The sequence below is a fragment of the Oenanthe melanoleuca genome, chromosome 8, assembly GCF_029582105.1.
Source record: "Oenanthe melanoleuca isolate GR-GAL-2019-014 chromosome 8, OMel1.0, whole genome shotgun sequence".
In the NCBI taxonomy this organism is placed as follows: Eukaryota; Metazoa; Chordata; class Aves; order Passeriformes; family Muscicapidae; genus Oenanthe; species Oenanthe melanoleuca.
Window position 1 is genome coordinate 28,819,285 of NC_079342.1, and position 27,091 is coordinate 28,846,375.

Here is a 27,091-nt window from a genome sequence, read left to right on the forward strand (position 1 = left end):
TGCTGGCTGCCAGAGGGAGACTCAGAGCAGGACTTCTCTTCCTAGCTAAGGGAAACCCCACAGAGTAAGAACTGAACTCTCCTATTGTGCTCTGCCACCTGCTTCTCACTACATTCCTTGTCTTGTGTCTTCAGAATCTCCAGGCCAAAGCCCTTCCAGGCTCTGTGATAAGCCAGGAATTCAAATCTGGGTGCAAGGCTTGTGTGTGAGGCACTGGGATGTCTGCAGCAATGGGATCAGTTCCTGTTGCTGATGGCATCATCCACATTCTCCCTGCTTGTCACAGGGACACATCCTGCTGCCATCAAGGGATTAGACAACCATGAAGTGTGGCAGGAGAGTAGAAAACCCAAATGTATGAAGGCATTAACATCTGGGCCTAACCTCAGTGTGCTTCTGAAATAGAGTATAAAATAGAAAGGAAGGTGAAGTCCCCATTATTCAGGAGAATAAATTATGTTATTTTGCCTGGATGTTGGTGTACACAGTTAAAACTCCCTGAGAAACCATACCCTGTGGAAAAATCCTACAGGATGCAATAACAGTGCAGCTAATGGAATTACCCTGAAATCTGCAGGACTTCACAGCTCTTTCTAATAGTGTTTTTAACCATCCAGTGCAGGTTTTCTTAGGGCAGGAGAATCATTCTTTCCCTTTCACAGAGTATGATCAGACATTTTCTATTAAGATTGATTGCTTGCAAGGGGATAAAAAAGGCCAGGAAACATCACTCAAAACACATTTCCCCAAAGTTATGGTTTCTGCTTACTTCTTAGTTTAAGTTAGGATTTGAGAGCTGTATTATCCTCTCTTGGCATCCATGGTCATTTAGTCTGGAACAAAAATCAGGTATGTCACAGTTAAGAGCTTAGTGGAACCCAGCTTTGGACTGAACCCAAATGTAGTTTCCAGTTCAGGGTTTGCCAGACAAACAGGGGGTTTTCATGGCCTTTGCTTTGGTCACTTTGCAAGCAGTGAGAGATACAACTTGCTTTATAAAATAGCCAGTAAGAAAGAACTGGGCGAAACTTTACTGGTATACATTTCAAAAATGGGAGTAAAAACATCTCTTCTTCCTCACCCTTAACTGAATCTTAGGAGAAGGAGGAAGAGGATTCTCTGATACAAAGGATCCTGTGGAGATGGGGCTACCTTTAAAGTTCCTGCAGCATCACAAGTTCCCTAATAAAGAGCAGTGTGGTGGCACATCTTGGGAGACACCTGGCTCTTGGGTTTGTCATCTCTGAGCATCTCTGGAGCTGCTCAGTTTGAGTAAAGCAGGGCAGCCACCCCAGTCACTCACACTCACATAACCCTCCACGGCAGGTTCCTTGGCAGCCTCCTCACTTCAAAACATAGAACAGGTGCTGCAGAGATATCTCAGCATGCTCCCAGCCATTTCCTTGGCCAGCCTGCAGCCCCAAGCAGTGCTGCCAGGGGTGCAGGTGATGGATGGGAGCAGGGTGCAATCACCACAGGAGCTGGTTTTGGAGCAGTCAAGGCTTCTATGCTGCCTTTTGCCACCCCTGTCCTCATGGAATCTGATTTTCCTCACGTGGTGCAGAAGCAGAGATAGACAGGGGCTGCAGAGTACCTGTCACCACCTGGATGTGTGCACAGCTGGGAAGGAGGCTGTCTTCTCCAAACACTGCTGATGAGCCCAGCACCAGGACATCATTTCCCATGGCAGATGAACCTGAAGTGGATACACAAGCTCCTTCACCTGGGCATCAGCTCAGTCTGTGTCATCCTTCAGGCAAACAGCAGCAACCCTCAGGGCTGCACCTAAAAATAAAATTAGAAAAGAAAAAAGTATTCTTAGCCTCAGCTCTGTACCAGAGCCCCCCAGGAGACACTGGAATTAAGGGGAGAGGAGATGGCAGAGCCCAGGAGGTTGGAAGCACAGCTCTGGAGTGAGTGTGTGCAGCAGAAGCAGCTGCCTCCCACAGCAGAGGGGATATCATCTCCCTCCCTCTTTTTATAGGGAGGAAAGATAAAAATAAGCAAAGAAAACATCCAAAAGGCCGTGCCAAGCCCCAGTGCATAAGGCTGTGATCACCATGCTGTAAATCCTCCCCTGCATCCCGAAAGTTTTGTGCTGGTGCTGCCTCCTCGCAGGCTTGGTCACACTCTCTGGAGCAGTGTATGCAAGAGATTTATTCTCCCCTGGCAAGCTCAGCTCATAGGCAGCATCTGGCTCTCCACAAGGGTCACTCTGCTTTGTTAGCATCACCACTTCAGCCAGATTTGGCAACAGGAAGCCAAAACCCACCAAAATTTGGCTTTGCAGTAATTTCTCCTCCCTCCCCACCTTAGTTTAAGATTACTTAGAAAATAAGTTCTACTGAAATATGGCTTGAGAGATTTCCTTTAAAATAAATTAAAGCTTCAGGGCCATTTCTCAACCAAAACTCTACAAAGGTTAACCCCATATAAGTTTGTGAGCTGATTTGATATGTCTCAATCTGCCTTTGCCAACCAGCATTGTACTCTGGCAGGCAGACCCAGCCCAAAGCCAGGAGCTGGAGCAGTGCTCACAGGATGCTCCACTGCCCTTGGCAGGGCTCACAGACCTGCTGCTCTGGAGATTTTCTCCCTGCTCCCAAGCCTTTTCCATTCATTTTCCATGAATTTGCCAATACATGATAGTCCCTTCCAGCAGCCATGGTACTTTCTTCCAGCCCCAGGAAGCAGGGACTTCCACAGCTAATACAGTTTTATGGCTATTTAAGATTTAAGTTCCTGCTTTCATAGCAATTTAAAAAAAAAGTAATTTTTCAAGGAAGGCAGTCATGAAATGCAGGCAAATTTCCATCATCTATCCCCATGCCTCCCCAAAAAGATCCTCAACCTGGACTAGATATGAAGAAGTTTTTTTCACAATTAGGGTTGAGAGGGACTGGCACAGGCCTCCCAGTGAAGCTGTGGATGTGGGATCTCTAGAAATGTCCAAGGCTAGGTTGGACAGGGCTCTGAACACCATGGTCTAGTAGAGGGTGTCCCTGTCCATGGCAGGAGGGTCAGATTAGATACGCTGTAAGGCCTCTTTTGGCCCAAACTATTCCATGATTCTATGAAGATCCCGTGCTGAAAAGAACATAATTAAAAATCTAAAGTAGTCAGCTAGAGCTGCATGAGCCCAGCAGAAACACCACAACTATTGGATGAATGGATCCCATCAGCACCAACACTTTTTATTTCATTTTGAGCTCCCCAAACTAGCAAATCTCCTTATTTTTAAACTCAATTCAATATAAACTTGCATTTTCCTGTGGTAGGAAGTGCCTGGCAAGACCACAAGCATATCTGCTACAGGATAGATGGGCCCACCTTGGGTGCACCTGTGGCTGTGGTCCAACAATAAAACACTTCTAGAGCCACCATCTCTCCCGTGTCTCCAAAGCCTTTGTGCATCTCAGCCAGAAATCAGTTTCCAGGCTTTTTCAGAATTGGATTCACACCACCAAAGCCTCATGTCACACATACTCAAGAGCTCCATAGGAATTCAGTGGCCACTGGAGTGCCTGCCAAACAATATTATTTAAGCTCCTTGGAAAGGCAGGTGCTTCGGTGAGGGCTCAATCATATTTTAATCATGCACAGGAGCATTATCCTGTGGTTTAAGTATAGCAAAAATGCAAAACATGGTATCTAGCAAGTATAAACAAAGTTTTGTTGCGCTTCTGGCTGAGTTTTTAATCAGCTGAGGGAGAGTGACCACGGCAGCTCAGGAGAAGCAGTTCTGTGTCTCAGTGTCCAGCAGCTTTTCTCCATGCAGATACAGAGCTTCCAGATACAGCAGGATCCTACTTCCATCTTTTAAAGCCACACTCATCACTTCACAGGGCAATAATCCAGGAAATATACCCAGAAAAATCTCTGGGACATCTGGATTATGTTCTTCTTATGTTCTCAGGGCAGAAAATTCCATGTCTCCAGCACCCCTAGATGGGGACAGTACTGATGCCTCTTGATGGTTGTGCCTTCTGATTTTGTCAAACAGAAAGCATTTTACTGCTCCAGCTGTTCCTCCAAATTTTGTTTAGAGCATGCCAAAGTCTGTATGCTCCAAAGCACCCATTTTTGGGGAAATAAGAAGGCTCTCAGGTCACCCTGGATGTATAGAAGAGCCTGTGACAGGCACTGGCACACTCAGAGCTGCACAAGCAGCTCACAGGAAATATAAAAGCAGCTCAGAGCCAGCATCAGCTGGGCACACCATGAAGTTCTGGCATGAACCAAACCCCCTTAAAACCACTGATGGAGAAACATGGAGAGGGGAGACAAATGATGTGATAAGACCTTCCCTCCCTGCCTTCTCCTATCCATGCTTAAGCTGTGAGAACCTTAAGACTGGATGCTGGTTTTAAAATGTCATTTTTCTCAGGGCATGAAGATTTGTAGACAATACTCAAATCTTCTCCAAGCATGTGGCTGACTTTATGATTAACTGCTATGTCCTTCTATGACCCTGGCTTTGCATACATCAGGAGTTGACCACACATCTAAAATATAGAGAATATACACGTTGATATTTTATATAAATGTGAGATACAGAAGACAGCACTGTACAAAATGAGACAGCAGAATATCAACACAAAGAAGCACACTTGAACTGCAGAGCACAAGACCCATAGGCCACAGAAGATGGATGCATTTCCTCCTTTGTGACTCTCCCAGGAATGCAGCACACAAATGGCATGCTAATGCATACACTGGAATGAGACAGAAGCATTCTGGGCATTTTTTCTGCCCAGTATGAAAGACAACTTCCCATGGGCACTACACCAAACTTAAGATGTTCCTCTTGAAGAGCAAAAAAACCCAAACCAACAAACAGCCCCCTTTCCTCTCCTTCTTACCCTACCTGTCCAGAACATCATCAACCCCTCCTACACCACAATCCTCTGCTCCTGACCTATCTCAGCTGACATAAATGAGCACAGAAATTAGTGGAGGCACATAGTCTAATTAGCTGTGGCTGGCATCATCCCGCTAATCACTCATCTCACCTGCCCGATCTGCAGCAGTTTTAGAAGGGAGAAGGCGGAATTTCAAAATAACTATCAGCAATGCTTGATGTTTCTTTAGTTTCTCCAGAGCAGCCAAAGCAGGCTTGTGTCTAGCAGACTCAATTCTCTGCCAGGAAACAAAATCATATAGGAAAATTATTAAAATACCTTACAAGCAGAAAATCTTCTGTCAGAGCATCCTGCAGCACTGTGCAGGCACTAACAAGTAGAAGTCCCTCTGTGAGGCACACCAGGACACTGAAGCTAAACACAACCATGCTTTAGCTTTAGGGTACCCATCTATCTGGTCAGAACACATCTGAGATGAGTACAGGCAGCCCTGGCTTGCTGCCTGCCCCTGGCCACAGGGTTTTGGCCCCAGTGGTTGGGAAGGAAATTTCTGATAAAAGCCCAGAACCTGGCAGCAGAATTCATCATGTCCATGTGCTGCCTGAAAATAAAGTTTTCTCCACATACTCCCCAAGCCCTACAAAACTGAATATTAGAATAATAAGCATGTTAAACTATTGATCTTCTAGCCAAGGCTTGCATTGAAGGTATATTTTTTCTGCACCTATAAAAGAAGACAAGGAATCAAAGACATCACAGCTCAGTTGTATCTCCTAGAGACCAGCTAATGTGGCTATACCACATTAGACATGACAGGGCCATCCAAGACAGAAAGAGAACTCACCCAAATTTCAGACCAGATTGTAAAATTAAATTTTTCCACAATTTGAGCTGTGGAGTCATCCTTGTCACTCTTCCAGCCAAGCAAGTGTCTGAGGGGTCTGTTTCCCATTCGAATGTACATTTTAGTAGAGTATTTTGGACTTTTAGAAAGAAAAGTGCTACATAGAAAGTTCCACTAAAGAGGACTTTGAGTTCTAAAGTATCTATCTAGAATGGAAAATTAGATTGGCAGCTGTTATGGTCCAATTTTTAAAGTTCTTAGAAATGCCTCTGCCTGAATTAATCAAATGAGACCTTATGCCAAAGTCAATAGAATGCATTTTATTTGATAGTAAATATGAGAGAGAGAGAGAGAGAGATAGGAAGGGAAAAAATAGGAAAGAGGTAGGGGGACAGAAATAGAGTAGCAGAGACAGAATAAAGAAAATGTCACCCCTCTGTGGATCCCACTGGTGCCTGCATGATCCTCTCCAGCTGGTCTTCTAGTGGTGAGGGTGCCCCAGGAAGCACAGAATCCAATGGATTAATATCTCTCAGGCCAGGTGGGAATGCCCAGGTACCTCCCTGGGGAATGCAGTGTGATACAGTCTCTTGCAGCAGACTTTGGATGTGTTGCATCACCTTGCATCCCATACAGTTCTGTGTTGCTTTCTGTTACGAATGAGGCTGGGGGAGCACTTCGGGGGGGTCTTTGATGGATTCTGACATCCCCTCAGCTGCCTCCCACATGAATGTCTTGTGGATGTGGGGATAACCCTTTCTGGGGTTGGGGTTTCACAACTGGGCTGGTTTGTGTAAGGGAGAATGGGTGCTCAGTGCCTCTGACCAGAGGTTACACAACACATGAAACCTCCTCCTCCCCCTTGGCTCTGGGGAGTCTGTGCAAGCCTGGCCTCTGTGGGCTGTGGTCTTCCTGCACCCCAAACCCATCCAGGGATGATTCTCTGCTGTGTCTGGCCTTCCTGTGGATGCATTCTTTTCCCCCAGCCTTGTTTACTTCTTCCCAGACCTGAGATGATTGAACCATAGTGTCCCCTTTATCTAGGCAGCTTAACTCTATGTCCAAGGCTCCAGTCAGACATTTTCAAGGAGGAATGGACTTCTATGGTTGTAGCTTCTTTATACAGTTTTTGCTATGGGCAAAACTCCTTCATAACAATGTTAAAGGCATGAACCATTTCAGTCCCTGACAGAAGCACAGAGGTAAACTTCCACCAGCTCATGGTTCTATTCTGTAGGCTGTTATCTCATAAGAAACACTCTTGCTCTTTTGAAGACATTCCCCCTTGTCATTCCAGGCTCTTGTCCCAAGTCCCTCTCCAGCTCTCTTCAAGCCCCTCTAAGCAAAGAAAGGTGCTCCAAGGTCTCCCTGGAGCCTGCTTTTCTCCAGGTTGAACACCCCCAGCTCTCCCAGCCTGTCTGCACAGCAGACATGCTCCGGCCCTCAGAGCTTCTTCATGGCCTCCTCTGGACCTGTTCCATCAGGTTGTCTTTCCTGTGCTGAATGATGCAGCACTCCAGGGGTGGGATCTCGAGTAGAGGGGAGGTATTCCTTCCTTGACCCACTGCCCACACTGCCCACCAAGGATGAGAGTCATTTCCTGGGCTGTGAACACACAGTGTCAGCTTATGCCCAGCCTTTCACCTGCCATTACTTCCAAGAACTTCCCAGGGTTGCTCTCTATTCCTTCTTTGTGTTGATAGCAGGGGTTGCCCCAACCTAGAAGAAAGGCCTTGCTCTTGACCTTGTTGAACCTCATGAGGCTCCTATGGGCCCACTCCTTGAGCTTGTCCAGCCTCCTCTGGATGAAATCCCTTCAAACACTCTCCTATTTGCTGCTTCAGGTGTGTGAGGAGCAGTCCATGTCCACCTCAATTAATAGGTTGAGCTGGCCTAATTTGACAGGGTTGTCCCACTCCCAGCAGGCACCAAGGGGCATTTGCTCCTCACTTTCTGTAGGAATAGTATGCAGCTAGTAATTCCTCCATTTTAAACTGCTGCACTCCAACACTGGAAATATTTTTGGCTGTTTCCACTGCTGCAATTGCTGCCCAAGAGATCTAATTTCTCAGTTCAGCAAGCCCTACTCAAATGGCCACAGCATTTTATTTGTCATTATTTATCTATTTCTTTGATCAGAAGTGAAGGAGGACAGTAAAGGCAGGAAAGAAAGTGTGTTCCAAATGACTCTGGTTAGTTTTGGCTTAGAAAATATAAAAGTCTTGGAAATGCAAAGTGCTGAGCCAGAATTCTGGGACACTGGGGACCACAGGAGTCAATCCAAAGATGAATTTCAGCCCATTCATGAAAGGACTTATATCACTGTCTGTCACAGGACGTAAGAGGTCTCGTTCATCCTGAGTCTTAGATCTCCACAGAGTTCTTCAGCACTAAAACAGCCATAAAATTGATCTTAAGTGTTTGCTTGTGAGCTGTTTGTAACCAACACTTACAATACTACTTGGAGAACTAAAGTGAACAAAACCAAGCTCTCACTTAGAATATATGGCAAAGCAGTGGGCTGGCTTCCAAGCTCTCACGCCTCGCACTGGCTCCATGAAATTATGTTATGCATTTATACCCACTCCTTGATGAGACACTTGCCTGTTATAGACCAATAAACCCTAAGCTAACTCCAGTCTTTAGCTGGTGCAAGCCCACATTGATTACAGCTATTTTCCCCTCCTGAGGATCTTTTTTATCTCTGCAGTAAAAATGCTGAGGTTATTTCCAGTTCTTCCACAGGGACGTAAAAGGGGGAGAGATATGGGTTTTCCCACTTACCTTCATTAATATGGTAGCCCAGGTTTTCTGCCAAAGTCCAACAGAAACAAATCTATTTTTAACCAAATCAGTCCAGTTGAAGCCTTTAAGGCCTGCTATAAAAATGACTAAAGAGTATTTTCCCTGATTAAAGCCATTTTATATTCTTCTAGTAGAACCACAGGCTCCATGCAGGTGCCCAGCCCGCTCCTCAGGTCCAGACATGTCCATGGAGGTTATCCCAGCTGGCAAGAAGACAAAAGCTAAGGAAATCTGGGATTTGGACTGCACACCCACAGCATGACTTATTGCATATGACCCCCATCCTAAAAGCCCAGACCAGCTCTGTCCCACACCTGTGAGCCCCTCTCACTACCTCAAGCCAGACAGGCTCTTGCAGGTTAGGAAATCCTTGAGCCACCAGAATCTCTGAGGCTCAGGAATGGTCACAGTCCTCCTCTATCCTCCCTTATCCCCTCTTGCTATTCATCAGAATCCCAAGAACAAGAGAGGCAAGAGGGAATTTCTCCCTTTTTCTGCTTCCTAAAGAGACCAATTTTAAGCCCCCATTTTCCCATCTCCATGTCTTGAGATGTCACAAGAGGGAGGACAAGGACTAGCCCATTGTTTGGATTGTCCAATTGTGATGGTTCTTATTGTCTAAGGGCAGGAAAACTGGGCAGGAAAGGTGATGGGAACACCTCACTTCATGTTGTTATACCAGCAGCATGGGATCAAAAAGGATAATCCTTGCTCCAGCACTCTTCAGGGATAACCAGAGGTGATTTAGCTGGTCACCTCCAAAGCTCCATCTTTCCTGAGGAGACCCACCTGTGGGAGATGTCATGCTTTGGAAAGCATGCTAGAAGACAGAAAAATTGTTTCAGTGGTGGGATGAGGGCCTTGGTCCTGGGATGGAGAAGCCTCTTCTCCAGCATTGGGCTGGACCAAGGTTGGTGGGCAGTTCAGGGTGCAGCATCCTGGTGTTGGGAAGCTGGGACCCATGTGTAGACCCAGGGCCATACACCTCTCAGCCATACATCCATGGCACACAATACCTTCAGGAGATCCCCTGAATGTGCACCCCCAGCATAATTCTTTCCTTCTGCCATGTCTGGGAACGCCACTTCCTCTCCATACCCACACTTGTGGCTTGCCAGTGGTTAAGAAAAGCCCCAGATTAACCTATCTGACAAAACAGAGTCTGTCACACTGCCTGGGAGGAGGAATATATCAAAACCCAGCCCAGCTGCCTGGGTGGGAAGAAAGCGGTTATTACTGTAAACTCCATATACATTATTTATCAAATGAAGTCTCTGCAGCAGGACTATGATTCATTTCTCTGCTCCAGCTTGTTCATGCTCTCTTTGATTGTCTTTTCAATGGGACATGATAGAAAATCTTTGCAAGGTCCTTGTGGTCACTGATCAAAGGTTGTTCCCCTCCTGAGGAGATCCTGCAGGTGCCCGAAGGGGCCTGGAACAAGCTTTGCCCAAGGAAAACCACCCTCCAGCCAGCTCCACCGTGGCAGCTTTGTTCCAGCCTCAAATCTGTTCTACAAGTATCTGCTGCTGCTCTTTACATTCCAGGCAAATTACAATGGGAAGGTGAGTAGAAGATACCAATTACTGGAAGGTTCAGACAGCACGATCCCTGCTGCTACCTGCCAGGATGCATGTGCATGTAAACCAGCAGTAACGTGCCGTTTAGTATAAGTAATACATTAAAAAGAAAGAGAAATCTGGATTTTTTCCAGTATGGGGCTTATAAAGCAGGTGGGGGAATGTCACAGTATACTCAACTGTGATCACATCAGCTCTGCTTCATCTCTGTGGTGTAAAATTACATGTGAAGGGAAAACTAATGCAAGAACGCACCAGATGAACATTCCTTCTCCATCCCCCTGGCTTTGGGTGAGGGTATAAATGACTTGACAAACTGAAGAGCAAGTTAAAAACTGTGCTTATGTGACTTCAGCAGGTGGGTTTGCTTTTACTGAAAGCAAACTGAGTTCCTGTGTGCTTCTGCTCAGAGTTCCCAGGGGAATATGCTGCAATGCACTAATTATGGTTAAAAAACCTAGGGAAATGATAGGGATTTTCCTCTGCTGGCATGCAGCACTGTTCTCCATTTAAACGTGCTCAGGGTGTTTATATGGGGTGACAGAGGTTAAGGTGCATCCAAGTTCTTCAACGTGACTTTGTGCTTCATTGCGCATCCCTTTATCTTCATCAAGGCATATGCTCAATCTGTGCTGGGGGTAATGGGTGGCAGCGTTTTGGCAAGGGAGCATCCCAAGCCGGGTTTGCATCCGCTTCAGCTAAACCCCAAGGAAGTCTGGATGGCTTTGACTCTAATACAACATGACAGCCGAGCACCAGCCAGAGGAGCGTGAGGACTTGCTGCTGGCACCCGAGTGGAATGCTGGGAGCAAATGGGCAAAAAAGCCCCGTGCCCACAGCTGAGAGTGATCCAAATCCCCATAGCTGGTTAGGGGATGTGAGCTCACAGGTGAGGTGGGAAGAACGAACCACATAGGCTCTTGTGCCTGGTTTTCTCCATGCAGGGTGGTGAGTGGATACTAAGACTGACCAGTCCTGCCTTACCCTATCTGCAGGTCTCTGCCTGTGCATCAACATGCAGACAGACAGAGTGATGACAGAGTGGGGAATGGGAAGAGGTGACAAAGTCGTGGCTGTTGGGAAGGAAGAAGATGGGAGGTTCGTCTGTCCTGGGCAGTAGCACCTTTGCAGTACTGTGTTAGTGGAGTCCACACCATGCAGGTCCTACATTACCCTCCAAAATTAATTACCAGTGCCTCTGCTGAAGATAAAACTGAAATCATATTTATTTTTGTGCTTACATTCTTGTTGCCATGTAATTAAGTGCTACCATGTAATTAAAGAAGATTTAGAGGGTATTTATGCCCTGTGATGCTTCATAATTTCAGGTAATTTCTCATTTACAGCTTCTAAGCATCTCCAGTGAAACTCCAGGAGCTGCTGGGGCAGGGACAATGGTCATCATGGGGCTTAGGAAAACAGTGCAGAGCTTTAGCACTGAAGGCAAGCATCTTGAAATGTCTGTTCCTGTCCCAAAGTCTTTAGAAAGTTAAATTCTTCCCCAGGCACTGGGCAGGAGTAGTGACCCCAGAAGCATTATGGGCAAATGGGGGTGCTGTTGAGAACAACAGCAGGAGCTATCTCAGCCTCTGTCCCCAGCTCTCCCTAGTAAAACTTCTTTAACTCCCAGAGACACCATCTAAGGATGTAATAAACCCTTCTGCAAAATGCAGGCCTGCTGAGGGCAGATTTATTTCACAGCTCTGTGTCAATAAACATATGGTATGAAGTGCAGAATGTGAGGACTTTTCACAGGCAGGAAGTCCCAAAGGACAGGGCTGTCCAGGCAGCAGGGCAACTGAGGCCATCTCCAACAGACATCAAATCTTAGGGCTCAAAGGGCCAGGCTACCAAATACTCACCTGTCACATGCCCAGCCTCACAAGTTGGTATGGAAGAGTTCAGTGTTAGCAGGTAGCAACTCCCATTAGGAGCTGGGATTTCAGGCAGCACTGGACCAGGGTGGTAGACATGGACCCAGAAGGGAATGGGCCACCTTCCTGCAGGACATTGGACACTATGGGTGTTTATAGGTCTTCATATTTGTGTTGCAAAATAGAGGAAAGCCTTTAGCCATGAGCCATCCTGTGCCACAGCATGCGTTTGCAGCCTGTGCTGCATCTCAGCATTGCCCATGAAGCATTGGGGCAGATAACAGTGAAGAGGGACAGGCAGTGGCCAGACCAAGCTCACTGCTAACAGCTTTCATTATGAAATTGGGCACCCACCTTGGTCTTCAGTATCAAACTAGGTGCCCACCTTTGCAAGCCAGTCACAGAAACAAATTTTGCACTGAGCAAGAATTCTTTTGTAGCATGTGGTTAAACTAAGTTGGATTGAATGGGGAGATGATACTGTACCTGTAAATATATATATATATATAATATATGTAAATGAAGATAGCACCAAAATTTGCTCTTTAAAATGCTGGGATAGGCTCAGATTAGAGCTGTCACCCTCACTAAAATAAGACTTAACCTGGTGATTCCCAGACTTCGCAAGGGAGTGGGCAGGAAGCAGCTGTTGAGGTGATGTGAAGCCAGACATGCTGGATTCCCGACTCTTAATGTAAAAATTAAAGATTCCCCCCCAAAACCTCTGCACTAAGCTACTGGTTGCTTTCCTTTGGGAGTTTATAGAGGCTATTGACGTATTACATGGCAATTCAATAAAAGAATATGTAATAAAAGCAAGACATGACATAGGTTGCAATGACAGAGGTGTGTGTGAATTTTGAAACTGGCAGAATTTGCAGTCAGTTAGGAGAGCCATAGATTTCTTCGTCTGCATATAGTTAGGGAAAACTGGTAAAAGTTTTCAAAGTATTTCATCCTTAAAGGTCACTGGTCAGCAGAGTGAAAATCATTCCCTCTACGAGAGCTGCTTGGTGGCAGCATGGAATGGAAATGGAAACACTCAGTTAAGTCTTTTCTGGCATGGTGCAGGTTTCCTTGTTGCTCCTCAGCTCTGGGCCCATGAGTCCACAGGATCTGGCCTTCAAGCAACCACTGTTAGAGTGGATGGTTTGCTTCTCTAAGCTTTCCACCTTTAATTTCCCCAAAATCCTGAAACAGGCTGTGTTTAGAGAGGTGAAAAGGACTGCAGTTAAACAGAGAGTGCAAAAGGACTTTATCAGGAAGAAGGCTTCATTTACTTTCATGCAGCAAGGACCTTCATTCTCCCCCTGGAATTAATGCAATGAAAGCCTTTTTAAACAGACAAATTACACATCAGTAGATCAGTAATAACTGGGCACCAGTACTGTTTCGCCTCAGAAAGCTGCAGGAGGGTCTGCAGGACATGCTGCATCTCTACATCTGCTAAGGAGGATCCTACTGGTGCAGACCAGTCTCAGAACACCAAAATTGCAGCAGTTTCAGTTGCTGAGGAGCTGACCCAATTATTTCCACTATTTCTTCATTAGCAGCTGCTGCAACACATGTTCTTTCCAGTGGGACATGAAAATCACAAGAGTTTCCTGCTGAATCACAAAGCAAAGCAAAAGCAAGGCACACATCACAGGGTCTGAGAATCTTAGAATCATTTGGGTTGGAAAAGACCTCTAAGATCAAGGCCCAACCATTAATTTGACACTGCCAAGCCCACCACTAAACTATGTCCCCAGATGCCATACATACAAGATTTCTTAAAATCCCTCCACCCCTTCCCTGGGTGCCAGTGCTTGACAACGTGTACTGTGCCATGTACACAACTTCACCTGCCATGGCTGAAGGACATGGTCCCCAGGAAAGATTTCAATATCAAGGCAATAATGATGCTGATGGATGGGAACAATGAGTTGCCTTAAACCAGCAAGGACTGCAGCTTCGCTTTGGAGATCCCAAAAACTCCAGAGCTGGGATTCAGAACTTGCAATGCAATCCACGTCAGTTTTCCAGCTCTGTAATCACTTTGGAATGAAAAGTCTAAGGCTGGGAAGCCAACCAGGGATACCATGGGGCTGAACTGCCTTCCCAATGGACCCAAGAGGAAAGCTGCATGGGCTGCATCCTGTAACATGGAACTGGCATCATCTGCACTAAGCACTTGGTTATCTCCAGGGTAGTTTTGGAAGCCTTGAAAACCATCCATCAGCAGGTGCTTTTGGCTTAAAACCTGCAAGATACTTTTCAAGAAGTCCAAATAATACATCAGAGGTTTCCTGCATCACCATACCCTGGGGTCACTCCCACCATTAACAGCAGTGGGAGCAAATCCATCACAGAGGTCCAGCTCCTGCTAGTTATGCTCCAGCAGGGAACGCATCACAGCTCTAATCATACAGTTCAGGGACTGTTGGGTGTTAGCAAATACCTGCTTGCTTCTGCCATGCCAATGAAGCAGGCAGCAAACTCTGCTTCTTGATGGTTTGTTGGTCAGCATCAAGGATGAGCATAGGCCTGAACTCCAAGGAGATCTGATTTTCCAGCTGGTCATCTGCACCAAAGAGCAGGGCTTAGGGTTTACCTGATGTTCAGAAAAAGGGAATGCAATAAATGTACATGAATATATACATACATATATCCATCTCTTTATGTCCTGGGTAGATTAAAAGGCTTCTCACAAAAAAAAAAAAAAAAAAAAAAAAAAAAGTTCATTTTCACATCATTAGCAACTTCAAAAAACATTTTAATCCATAATATATGGCTGAAGAAACAGATATTTTCCTTTCTCAAGCATCTTGCCAGGCAATATTTGAATTTTTTTTTAACCAAAGTGATTCATCAAAACTGCCATGAAAATAGAAATATTGTTGGACCATCAAAATATTAAACTATCCTCACAAAATGCCACAGATAAAACTTCTGGCATCATACTCATTGTGCAGATCTGATGTCTCTGCACCTTTCCTGCAAAAGCCCAGTTTGCATTTGCTACATTCACATTGCTAAGTTACAAAAAAGGGTCTCAGATGCTGCTGGGGGAGCCGGTGCTGCATTTTGGGAGGATGCTGTTCCCCCCCATCCCCTGAAACCACTGCCACACCATTAATGACTTTGTTGGCACAGCTGCTCCAAGCATCCACACACACAGTTTCCCTTTTGCATTCATTCTCACAAAGCTGCTCACACAGATACAGCCCATCAGCAAAATGTAAAAATAACTGAAAATGCATAATTAGGGTGGATGCACTGTGGATTTAACAGCGTTTTTATATTTCTTCCTTTGCTGGCTCATAAGGTACAAATCCTGGATGGAGAGATGCTGATGGGGAGGGAAAGTGAGAGCTTTGCTGGGGTATATGTCTGGCAAAACCCTCAAATATTTTTCTCAGTTTTATATTGTCTGTATTTTTTATTGAGCACTACAGAGAAATTGCAACAGATTGATTCTTTCACAGCTCCCCAAAGTTGAAATGCTTTGGAGCCAAAAGCTCAATGCCTGCCAAAATTCAGAATTAGCTGTAATAACTCTTTAATTCGAACATCCATGTTTCAGGGGGATTGTAGGGGAAAAAAAATAAAAGAGCAAAACAAACCAAAGGTAGCCAGTTCTGGTAAAATACGGAAGCAGCCCTGAATTTCTGCTTTGACAGAGGCAACTGGAGATCAGATGTCCTATCCAGGTTACACAGAGGCCATTCTGGGATGGAGAGGCATTGCCCCAGTCCAGCAGAACATGAAGGAGAAGGACATTGACATCGGACACCAGGAAAGTGACAGCCTCAAAGTTGCCTTCACTGCCCTGGATGGGAGGTTTTCCAGTGCCACATCTAGGAATGAAGGAAACAAAGGCAACAGGAATGTCACCAGCTGGGAGTTTTATCTGAACTTGGGAACAACAAAGGCTAATTGAAAAAAAGACTAAAAGTGACCTAGGTAAATTCGCTCTAATGCAACCAGTTTGACACATTAAATGACACAGAAATTTGCTTATTTTCCTTGTAAAGGAGGGAGAAAAAAATATTCAGCCCTGGATCTGTTCCCCCAGTCAATGGTTTTTAATGGTTCTGTCACTGCAATGTGAGCTGGACTGGGAAGCACAGGAAAACAAGGAATGTTCATGCAGCTTCTCTTCGCAGGTAGATACGACTCAAGCTGTCAGACTGCTTATGCAGCCCCAGAGCTCTCCCAGCCCACCCTGGCTGAATTCACCATGATGGATCCTTTAGGAAGAAGCAAACTATTGACACGAGGAGCAGGAGACAGAGCAGGACAAGATAGAGAATGGAGATGACAGAGCTCAGGAATGCATTCACAAATCTGGCAGGGCTTCAGAGCTGTCAGCCCAAGCCTCTGGGAAGAAGTTGAGGATTAATAGGGATGTCTGGCATGATCTGGATTGGAGGACACCAAGAGGCATCCACCTGCCCTATGGATTCAGCCTGGTTTGAGCTGGGGTCAGCCTGAACCATGGTGACTTTTCACCATTTCACAGCTAAGAGCCCAAACACTGATACTATAAGAAATTACTGTAGCATCATGCCCCAGGGATGCCAATATTCCCTCACTATCATGCCCTAAGGGGCAGTGACTTGCCAGTGAGAGCCAAGAGCTGGGCAGGTGTAATGAATCTACTGATAAAGAGATTCAGATCAATAAGCCTGGAAGTTCCTACCAGCAAATGAATGGCTTTTGGTCTGTGGGTTACATAGTCGTTAATTACCCAACCACCCTGCTCACTGTCATTAGCAAGCAATTGCTGTGTGTATCTGCTCACCCTCCTTTATTCAGCATCCATCTCCCACTCTCTCATCCCTGCATCCACACAGAACCCTTCTCCCCCCATCCAGCTGTGCTCCCAAACAGGCTCTGGTGTCTCTTGAGGCAGGTTGGATCTGAAGCAGGGGAGAGGAAGGATTTCATTTCCCCGTGTCTAAGCTGCTCCTGTAATCCTGCAAGGACTCTTCCTTTGAAGCACTGGCCCTGCCCAGAGCAGCTGGCTCACGGCCACAATTACTTCTACTCTGACTACACACAAAAAGCCAAGCAAGAGGCCAAGGAGGGGGTGCTGAGATTTGAGCACCAACGAGTCAGTCAAAGGCAGCTGGTGTTCATTAGTCCCTGAGCCTCCCCCTGCCATGGCTGCCCCATTATGCAGGGACAAGGAGTCTGTCTGTGGGTCAGCCAAGGCCACCCAGGAGCCAGCAGAGAGCCCAGAAGCTAGAGGAGGACTTGAGGGAGTCATGGTCTGAGAATGCAGCCTCAAATTGCCACTTACGGAGCCTGTCTTCAGTGAGCATGATCAGAGCCACCCCAGTGCACAGTTATTTCTATTTTTCCTGCCTACCAAAGGAGTTACAGTTGTTGTTGGAGAGAAACTAGCAAACATACATTTTCATTCAGCAGCAGGGTAATGAGGGAGGCAGGAATGTTCCCCAGGGAGCTGGAAAGGAGCTCCAGAGCAGGAGGTCCATTAGAAGCAAGAGATAGCAATTGCTCAAGGTTATGGCATTGGCAGAGGGTGGCAAAGTAAGATGTGGTAAGTAGGTCAGAGATGAGTATTTGGTGCTTTGACAGTACCAGATTAACTGTTTCCTAAATAAAGAAGCAGTAGCAACAAGAATCTGTCTTTGTCCCTGCTCAAGGGCTATGACAAGGTCTTCCCACCAGCCATGTGTCGCACTCAGGGTTGATTTAGGCTCTACCAAAGCCTAATACACATGCAGCAGGACTGCATGTGGGTCAAGTCAGCCCGACATGTGTCTAGATAATTGCCAAGAAGGATTTGCCTCTCTTTGTTGACCATAGTTTCGAGGCTAACACCAACCATGCTCTTTTGCTTCTGTGTTACCAGGTCCTCGCCACTCTTGGCTGACCAAGACTGGCTTGGAAGATTCTTCCCTCTCCCAGGAAAATGGGGACTGACAGTGAAAACCCTGTCCTGAGAAATGTGGTCATCAGCTTCAACTTGCTTCTGATGGGTGCTGTCCTCAAGCCTTTTGAGTGCCGGCTGGAGATGACAACAGAGCCGGCAGAGGGGACAGCGGTGGATGAGGCAGGTGGCCTTGCTAACTGCAGCTCATCTATCAAAGAGCAGCCCATGGTCTTCCACCACATCTACAACATCAACATCCCGCTGGACAGCTGCTGCTCATCCATGTTCAAGTCTTCGGCCGAGGAGGTGAGTTCAGAAGATGACCGGCTGGCAGAGTACACAGAGCAGACCTCCGACAGCGAGAGCCAGTTCACCTTCACCCACAGGATAAACATGCCCAAGCAGGCCTGCAAGTGCTCCACCTCCCTCCCATCCCTGCAGGAGCTGCTGAGCAGGATTGAGATGCTGGAGAGGGAGGTCTCCATCCTCCGGGACCAATGCACCTCCAATTGCTGCCAAGAAAATGCAGCCACAGGTAGTAATGCCATCCTGTTAGCTCTTGCTGGGGACTGAGGGCTTGAGTGAAAGGCAGAAGAAATAATAGAAAACCCGATGATGCCAGTCAGAGTGGTGACAGAGGAAAACCAATGTTTACCCATGATGGGCTGTGGCTTTAGTGAAAAAAACTTAGCTTAAGTCCTCAAAGCCAGGAAAACCCCTGGAAAGGCTTTGGTCACTTGAGTGCTCATGTCCCACTCACTGCAAAAACTCCGTAATGGAGAGAGAGCTGAAGCCCCTTTATGAATGAAATTACAGCTGGTTAGGGGTGAGCAAGGAGATCTCCCAACTCTGTAGTCCTTCCAACACTCTTAGACATCTGCCACTGCTTGTGGGACAGGGAGCAGAGATGTAGCTGCTGCTCTCCTAAGCTGTCCCTGGGCTGAAGGTAGCCCCATGAGAATTGGCAATAAGTCCCTTCATATTCTCTGAAAGGGGAGGGAACACATCTGAAAAGCAGAGTTTAACCAAAAAAAAAAAAAAAAAAAAAAAAATTAAAAAATACAAAACATGTAAACAAAACCTAAAAACAAAGGTACAAAATCATCAACATGACATTTCATCTGAATAAAAATATGTGCTTTTGTGGAGACTTCCAAGAGGTCCCTTTAGGCTTATTCCATTAAAGGCAGCCCCTCATTTGTCCTCAGCTGTCCCTCAGGGTCAGGAAAGTAGCATTCAGTTGAAATGAGATGGGTCAGGAAGCTTTGGGCTAGCAGACACATTTCTATGGTACAGGAACCAGCACACTGATAGTTTTCCTTGTCTCAAGGAAGAGGGGCTGTCTCAAAGGGCATCTATCCCAAATGCAGTCCAGCCCTGCTCATGGCTTCAACAAACCAGGGCTCCTTGCTGGGAAGAAAACACTAAGCAAGGAGAAAAGCAAGAAGAAAACACTAAGCATCTTTCCAGGGGAAAACTGCTTTTCACACCAAGAATAGCAAGAGAAAAAAAGCAATCCTTTTACCCCCAATACTCACTGCATTTTTAAAAAAGTTTTGTAGCTACTAGTGTGATTTTTCCAGTGGTACCCCAACACCTCTTTGTATAGGACACATTAAAATTAAATGGGTGCAACCAATGCTCAGGTCAAAAGTTGGACCCTGGACACACAGCAGGGTGGCTTGGGCTAGCATGTGGCCAGTGGAGGTCAATGCATTCCCAGCTGTGGCTTCAGTCCACATCCATCCCAATGCCTCATTCATCAGCTGCATTAATAACTAAGACAAAACAGGAAACACCAGTCTGTGCAAAGTGAGGGTTAAACTCATGTAGGAAATGTTATGGGGAAAACCTGTTTTAAAGGAATTAATTTGAAACTCTGATGGGCCCATTTGGGTTACTTGCAACATACGCAGACAGTCTCATTAAACATTCATTGCTTGGTGAAGTCCCCACTCCCATCACAGATGTGTCAAGCTAAAACTGGAGTAATTTCATTTATTTTTACCAGAATTGTTTTTAATTCAATGCACTGCAAAGGAGATCAGGATCCCTACCCCACTACCCAAGGCATTTCCCTGAGGAAAGCCTCTTCCCTCCAGCACACTTACAAGCATCCGCTCTCATCTTTTGATAACTTAACTAGAGGCTGAGATCTGAAGAGGTCTGGCATTCCCAGTATTTGTAGTTTGAATGGAACTGTCCTGCAAAGTAACCCAAATGGGTCTGTCTGGCACAGCACGTAACTGAGCTGCTTTTTTATTTGCATCTGCTATATCCCCCATTGGAAGAGCTGCTCGGAAAGGTCAGCTAGGATGAAAAATTTATCTGGGGACAGAGTCCTGGGGCCTGGGGGCTGCAAAGGTTTCCCACAGTTTGGAGAATGCACAGAAAGGGTTTCTGTACTTAGTTCACATGAGGAAAAGCAGTAAAAATCAGCAAGGAAAAGTTAGCCTGCCTGGATAAACCCTTAGCTGGAGCAATGGCTCTGTTTCAGGGCAAAATGGGGAGCATTACCAGTGTCAGTGACTGGTGCCTTCATCCCCATACATCCCTCCTCACCCCAGAGCATCCTGTGCAAGGCTGCCAGGTAAAGAGGGCATTAGAAGTGCTGGCCCCAGAGCCCATGTATTGTCCCTGCTTTTCCACAACCTCAGTGTGCCCAAAGCCAACAGCTGTCTTAATCAGGTGCATCAGGATAGGGATGAAGATGACATCTTTGGGTACATATCTACTTTGTACAGGAGAGAGAGAATGCAGATGGGGATTTCTCATCTATAAAAAGGAGAAGTGGGTAAACATGAGACCAAAGGAGTCATGGCTGGTGCAGAGGGTTTGGCCAGGGAAGGGGTTTTTTTCCAGGAAGAGGTCTAGGGAAGTTCCTACCAACTGAGTGCTGAGCTGGAGAGAAACCAAAGGGAGCACCTGTACCACCACAAAGCTGATGGCACCCATATTTACGGAGGCCACCGCTTCCTAGGGAAAGATCCCCCAAACCCCACCACGACCCCGTAGCACCAATTCTTCCCGTTTCAGCCCTAAAGCCATCAGTTCGCCAGAGCTGGGCAGAGCTCAGAGGGAGAACTATGCCCCGCCTTGCCCCACACCTGCCTTCCTTCTCCCTTCAGTGGGATGACCTAAGACCAAAACTGACCTTTTTCTACTTCCCACCCGGTGGGTTCTGACCCTCGGTCCTGCATCCTTGCAGGGCAGCTGGATTACATCCCGCAGTGCAGCGGCCACGGGAATTTCAGCCTGGAGTCGTGCAGCTGCGTGTGCATGGAGGGCTGGGCAGGCAGCAACTGCTCCGAGCCCCGCTGCCCCCGGGGCTGCTCCAGCCGCGGCGTGTGCCTGGAGGGCCAGTGCATCTGCGACAGCGACTACGGGGGCGAGGACTGCTCCCAGCTGCGCTGCCCCGCCGGCTGCGGCTCCCGCGGGCTCTGCGTGGACGGCGAGTGCGTGTGCGAGGAGGGTTTCACCGGCGAGGATTGCTCCCAGCTGCGCTGCCCCCGCGACTGCTCGGGCCGGGGCCGCTGCGTGAACGGCACCTGCCTGTGCCAGGAGGGCTTCGCCGGCGAGGACTGCGCGAGGTTGCACTGCCCCAAGGCCTGCAGCGGCCGCGGGCTCTGCCGGGACGGGCTCTGCGTCTGCGAGGAAGGTTATGACGGGCAGGACTGCTCAGCAGGTAGAGGGGGGGATGTGTGAGGAGAGCCTGACTTGAGTGTATGAGCAAGGGTTTCAAGGTGCCCAGAGTCCCATAGGAGCACTGCGAAGTCTGGCAGAAATCCATACCCAGCAGAGCGCATCACTTAGGACACACTGAGGCCCCACAGTGTGGCTACCTCCCTGTTATCCCTGTCCCCAAAGACATCATGGACAAAAGTTTGGGAGGTGAGCAAAAAGCTAGTGAGGTTTATCTCGTGGGAGCTAAACCTTTGTGCAGCTGGTTCTCCTGAGCCTTTACCTAGCTGTTCAGACAGCCACAGACAGCACGTAACCCCCAGCCCGCGCCCATGTCCCAGCAGTAGGCCCAGGCACCCTCCCACAGGTGTGGAAGAATAAACCACTCACACCCTGACACTCTCTGTACCTCTGTCCTTCCCACCAGTGTCTCCTCCTGAAAACCTGCGGGTGACAGGGATCAGCGACAGCTCCATCGAGCTGGCTTGGGACAGCCCCGGGGCAGCCACCGAGTACGTGGTCTCGTACCAGCCAGCGCTGCCAGGGGGCACCCAGCTGCAGCAGAGGGTGCCCGGGGACTGGAGCAGTATCACCATCACGGATCTGGAGCCAGGTGTTGCCTACAATGTCAGCATCTATGCTGTCATCAGTGACATCTTCAGCATCCCCATTACCTCCAAGGTGATGACTAGTAAGTATCCTACTGCACTTGTCACTTGCTACCCATATATATATATCCTGAGGGAATGCTCAACCTGGCTCACTTTTTCTGTAAAAACCTTCTAGCAGCAGAAACTTGAGCTTTCAAAAAACAACAAAAAAACCAAAACAACAACAACAAAAACAAAACAAAACAAACAAACAAACAAAAAAAAAAACAAAAAAAAAAAAAACCAAAAAAATAATTGTATCCTTATAGGGATATAGGAAAGGAGGAAATATACCCACCCTCTTCTGAAAGACTCAGTTTGGATGAAAACCTGGACATCTAAAAAGAAGAAAAAGCTTCTAGAATTTGATTGAAGCCCCCAGAATGTGGCCCAAAACATCACATTTTTTCCCTCAGAGAAAATACTACAATATAACAGAAGTCTCAGGTTCTCATCCCACTCCTGACGGATGATTCCCCATGATGACTCCCCATGATATGGGCGACAGTGCAGCAAGAGAGGATGGTGCTATGCAATCAGGAGAAACACAATCCTGACCAGGACCGTGATGCACAGGAGTATCAAGCTGAAATGCCAGCTTCCAGAAGGGTTTCTTGGAGACTAGGGATACAGAGGACAGGCAAAAACCAGAAACTATCCAGACACCTCTTTGCAACTCCATCATTCGCTCTTCACACAATAGTGCTGTGGGATGGTTCAGTATCCATAGGTCCAGGCATTTCCCTCTTTTCCCACCAACCCACGTGGAGCAGGAAAATGGAATTTTGCACAGTTACCAAAAGTTTCCCTGTTTTTGTTGCCCAGATAACAAAACACCCACAGGGAACAGGGTGGGTACAGCAGCATGTGCACACCCACTACGCTCTGCTCACCACTCCTTGCTCCCTTCCAGACCTCGCCACACCACATGGGCTGAAGTTCAAGACCATCACAGAGACAACGGCAGAGGTGCAGTGGGAGCCCTTCTCCTTCCCCTTTGACGGCTGGGAGATCAGCTTCATTCCCAAGGTACTGCTGCCACACTTGTGGCATTGCAGGGTATACCCAGTCACCCTGAAAGCACCCATTGAATGGATCCTAAATCAGTTTCCAATTATCCCCTTCCCAAAATACCCAGCCTGTGTTTGCCACTTGTGTGCTGCACAGCAGACTCTCCAGACACTGCTAGCCTACATTTCCCCATTAGTTTTTGTGTCAAGATATACATGTCCTCAAAGAAATGTCCTCCAAAAAATCCCGTGATGGGAAAAAACCCCTCCCACCTCACTGCCTCTTGTTGTTGCACCTTCTTTTTCCTTTTCATCTCCTTTGCAATGACTTTTTCACCTCCTGCTCTTCCTTGCCCTGGTCTCTACATTAAGCTCCCCAAAGCAGTCTGGATCAAGGTAAGCAGCTGCTGGCTCTCAGACAATAACCTTCAACATCCCCGAGTCACACACGCAGTTAATTCCTGCCATGGAATTTTAATTGCTGTGACGAGCAGGTAGAAATCATGCCAGAAAAGATGAAAGGATAAAAACATTGCCCTAAATACCCCATATTTTCTGTGGACAGCAACAAAAATTGTACATCAAGTATTTAATCTACATTCATAATTTCTACAGCATTTAGCCCTAAGTATAGCTTCAATTGTATATGGAGCCTCTTTACAAGAGTATTCAAACCCCAGCAGTAAAAGAAATGCTGATCAAGGGCTCAATCATAATGTTTTCAGTTGTACAAAACCTTCACTGGAATCAAAGGCAGCTCTGAGCAGTCGAGAATGCAGAATTTGGCCCCAAAGTTTTAAATGCTCCTAACTGTAAAGTATCACTGCACAGCACAAAGCAAGGACCCAATTGCCTTAAATAATTAAATTCTCTCATTTCCAAAGAGTTGCTGGAAGATTCTTGATGCAGTGTTGGTTACATCCACAAATTGTATCAGAAATTGAAGCTCAGGTAATGCAGGTGTAGACCCTAGGATAATTTTCAGTCACCATCAGTCACCATTCAGGATTAAAGCTGAAAATACAGCAATATTAGAGAAAAGTTTTTGGTAGGAAAAAATAGCTCTTCCAGATATTTCACTGTTACTCAGGAATTAAGCTGAACAGCATCCTCCTGAAGCAAATAAATGCAAACCATTGGTTCTTTTTTCTGTTTCTAAGCTTAAACTTAAAAATGCATGAAACACTTTGGGATTTAAAGGCAGATAAGACGTAATAGGATGGCTGTTCCTGGATGCAGGGTCTTGGGTAGGGAAGGGATGTAGCTCACTGGCCTTTAAAGTTCTAAAATCCATTAGTCAAGACATAAAGTCACAGTCATGCTGTGGCCCATCAGCTGCCAAAATTGGCTTCTCTTGAGTCTCCATCGTTGGCTTTTCCCCTAAAATTAGGCAGAGGGTGCTGTGCCCTTTACTACCCTGCAAGCAATGCTTGCTTCGGTACATTCCAAAATATTGCCACACCTCAAGCAAAACCAAACCCCATGCCCAAAGGCTTAAAAACAACAGTTATAACTGCAGCATCATAACCTCTGTGAGAACAATTGACCTCTCTGTCTTCCCAAAAACTGGGTGAGAAGATGCTAATTTGGTCCCCAGAAGCCCAATGAGGATGTGTGCAGCTTCCTGCAGAGCTCTTTCCACTCTCCTTCCATGGTCTCCGTGATGCTCTCACTCCCACAGAAGCAGGGTCAGGCAGGATTGCCTATTTGCTGCCTGCACTGGGGATGGGATGGGAAAAAGACAAAGAGAAGACAGATTTTGAAAAGAAAATTAGGAAAGGTAAAATGGCAATTGATAGCTAGAATGAAAGATTTCCTGTTTAATGAGAAGAGAGACGAATATGAATTGAGAGTTATGTGCAAAGATTTGTTTAGCATGTTATTAGTAGAGATAGCAGCAAGGAAAGGTTCTTTGTCCAAACACTGGCAGGAAGGTGACATCTACAGTTGTTTAAAGCCTTACAATTTTTCAGGGCAAAACCACAAGGCATAGATGAGTGTACTAAAGATGGTTAAAAAGCAGGGCACAGCAAAATAAAGACCTCACAGCTTCATACCTATACTTCAGCATCAAAAGGCTCCTGGCATCTGAAGAGCAGGGAAAACAAGTCTAGCCAAGGCTTTGGTTTAATCATCTTTCCTCTTCTGGAGAACAGCAGAGGCGCAAATGGCAAAATACAGAAGCTGGGGAGGGAGAAGGGATGGGGAGGATTTTGCAGCCGAAAACAAATACATGAGTACTCCATGCTTGGTGGGTGACTTCATCCCAGGTTTCTCCTTCCATGGTGGGGTGTGCCCAAGTGATAGTGTGATTAAGGGATGCAGAGTGGGCTGTGGAAGGACGCAACATGGGGGGCACCTCCTCTCCATGCATCAGTCCCACCCAAAACACCAGTTGGTGAGGGAGGGTTAATGCTTATTTCATTTCCTGGCAGAATAATGAGGGTGGTGTGATCGCCCAGCTCCCCAGCACTGTCACCACCTTCAACCAGACGGGGCTGAAGCCAGGGGAAGAGTACACTGTCACTGTCGTGGCCCTGAAGGAGCAAGCCAGAAGCCCTCCCACCTCCAACAGCGTCTCAACCCGTGAGTGAGCCTGACCTGAGGGCAGCAGCACAGTGCCCAGGGTTTGGTCCCAAAAATAAAGTCCCATCAGCAAGAGCAGCTGGCACTGCATGGGCAGGGATGAAACCGGCAGCAACCAGGTGCCCAAACACTGCAGCAACAGCTTCTTCATTCAGTACTTTGTCCCTCTCTCTCCTAAATTGCCACGAGTACAGAAACTGTGGCAAGGTTAATGGAATTGGGAGTGAAGACTCAGTTCTGCTTTTATTGTATATATGGATAAATTATTCTTCTCTGCTAATCTCACATTTTGGAGGCTGGATGCCCTCAAAAAATGTCTACAAATGTATTATTTAGTTACATACAACAGATTAAAACTCCTACCTGGTTTTGTGCCACTAAATGTCCTCAACTCCCACCTATTCAGGCAAATCCGGCAGCAGGGCAGGGAGCCAGGAGAAACAGCATGTCTCTTCCTAACCAATTTGTTTGTCCACTCACTGGTCCATCCTGTAGACCAGAGAAAATTCAGCTGGGTCTTCTGGCTGGAGGAGGTGCAGTGATGGGCAGAGCTCAGCGGGGAGAAGAGGCTCTTCACACCAGATCTGTTGCAGTTTGCCTTGAAAGCCAGGGAGACGTCTACTACCTCTATCTGAGCTGTTCCGAGAGGAAATAGTGTTTAAATAGCTGCCGGAGGGTTGTAATAAGATGCTGCTAGGTGAGAGTGAAGGGAGGGTCCCTCCACCGAAGCAGTTTGTTGCAGGTCTGAGCTTCCTTAGCACAGTCATCTCTTCCTGCTTTGCCGCTGCTTTCAGCTCAGCGCGGCTTAATAGAGACATCTCCTGGTCAACTTTCTTTCCCTGGGAAGTCAGCAAAAACAGAAGCTGGTACTTCAAACTCAAGGGTTGACCTTCACAGAGAGTGCAGGTGAAGCAGTGGGCTCCTGGATCTGTGCTCCATGAAGGCATCCCTGTGCTGGTGTGTCTGCTTTCCTCTGCAGAACCCTCAGAGCTTTATCTCCATCACCCTTGTTTTTCCTCAATGTTTTGTGCCAGGATCTGGTTTTATGCCACACAGCTAAGTAGATGTGGACCACCTATATGACTGGACAACATGAAGTAGTTGGAGATGGAGGGTATGTTTTACCTGGTCCTGGCCAAGCTGGACAGCCAGCTACTACCTGAACATTGGGCTTCCCAGCTGTGCTTCCTTCTCTGCTGTTTTGCCCCCAGACCTCACATCACTACTCCAAATTCCTCCACGTCTTTTCCTAACCCTCCCTGGTCCTTCCCACCCCTGCCGACATGCTTGGGGCAGGGAACTGCCATCCCCTAGA

General features: G+C 46.9%; 1 protein-coding gene across 1 annotated transcript in view; it reads left to right on the forward strand.

Moving 5' to 3' along the window:
- The window catches only part of TNR (tenascin R), a 73,625-nt gene that overhangs the window by 26,538 nt on the left and 19,996 nt on the right, over positions 1-27,091 (forward strand). The window contains exons 2-6 of the mRNA XM_056497508.1: positions 17,829-18,384; positions 21,058-21,534; positions 21,958-22,221; positions 23,094-23,209; positions 25,626-25,776. Of these exons, the coding sequence (XP_056353483.1) occupies positions 17,889-18,384; positions 21,058-21,534; positions 21,958-22,221; positions 23,094-23,209; positions 25,626-25,776 (1,504 nt within the window). The 5' untranslated portion in view covers positions 17,829-17,888. The remainder of the gene's footprint in view (positions 1-17,828; positions 18,385-21,057; positions 21,535-21,957; positions 22,222-23,093; positions 23,210-25,625; positions 25,777-27,091) is intronic.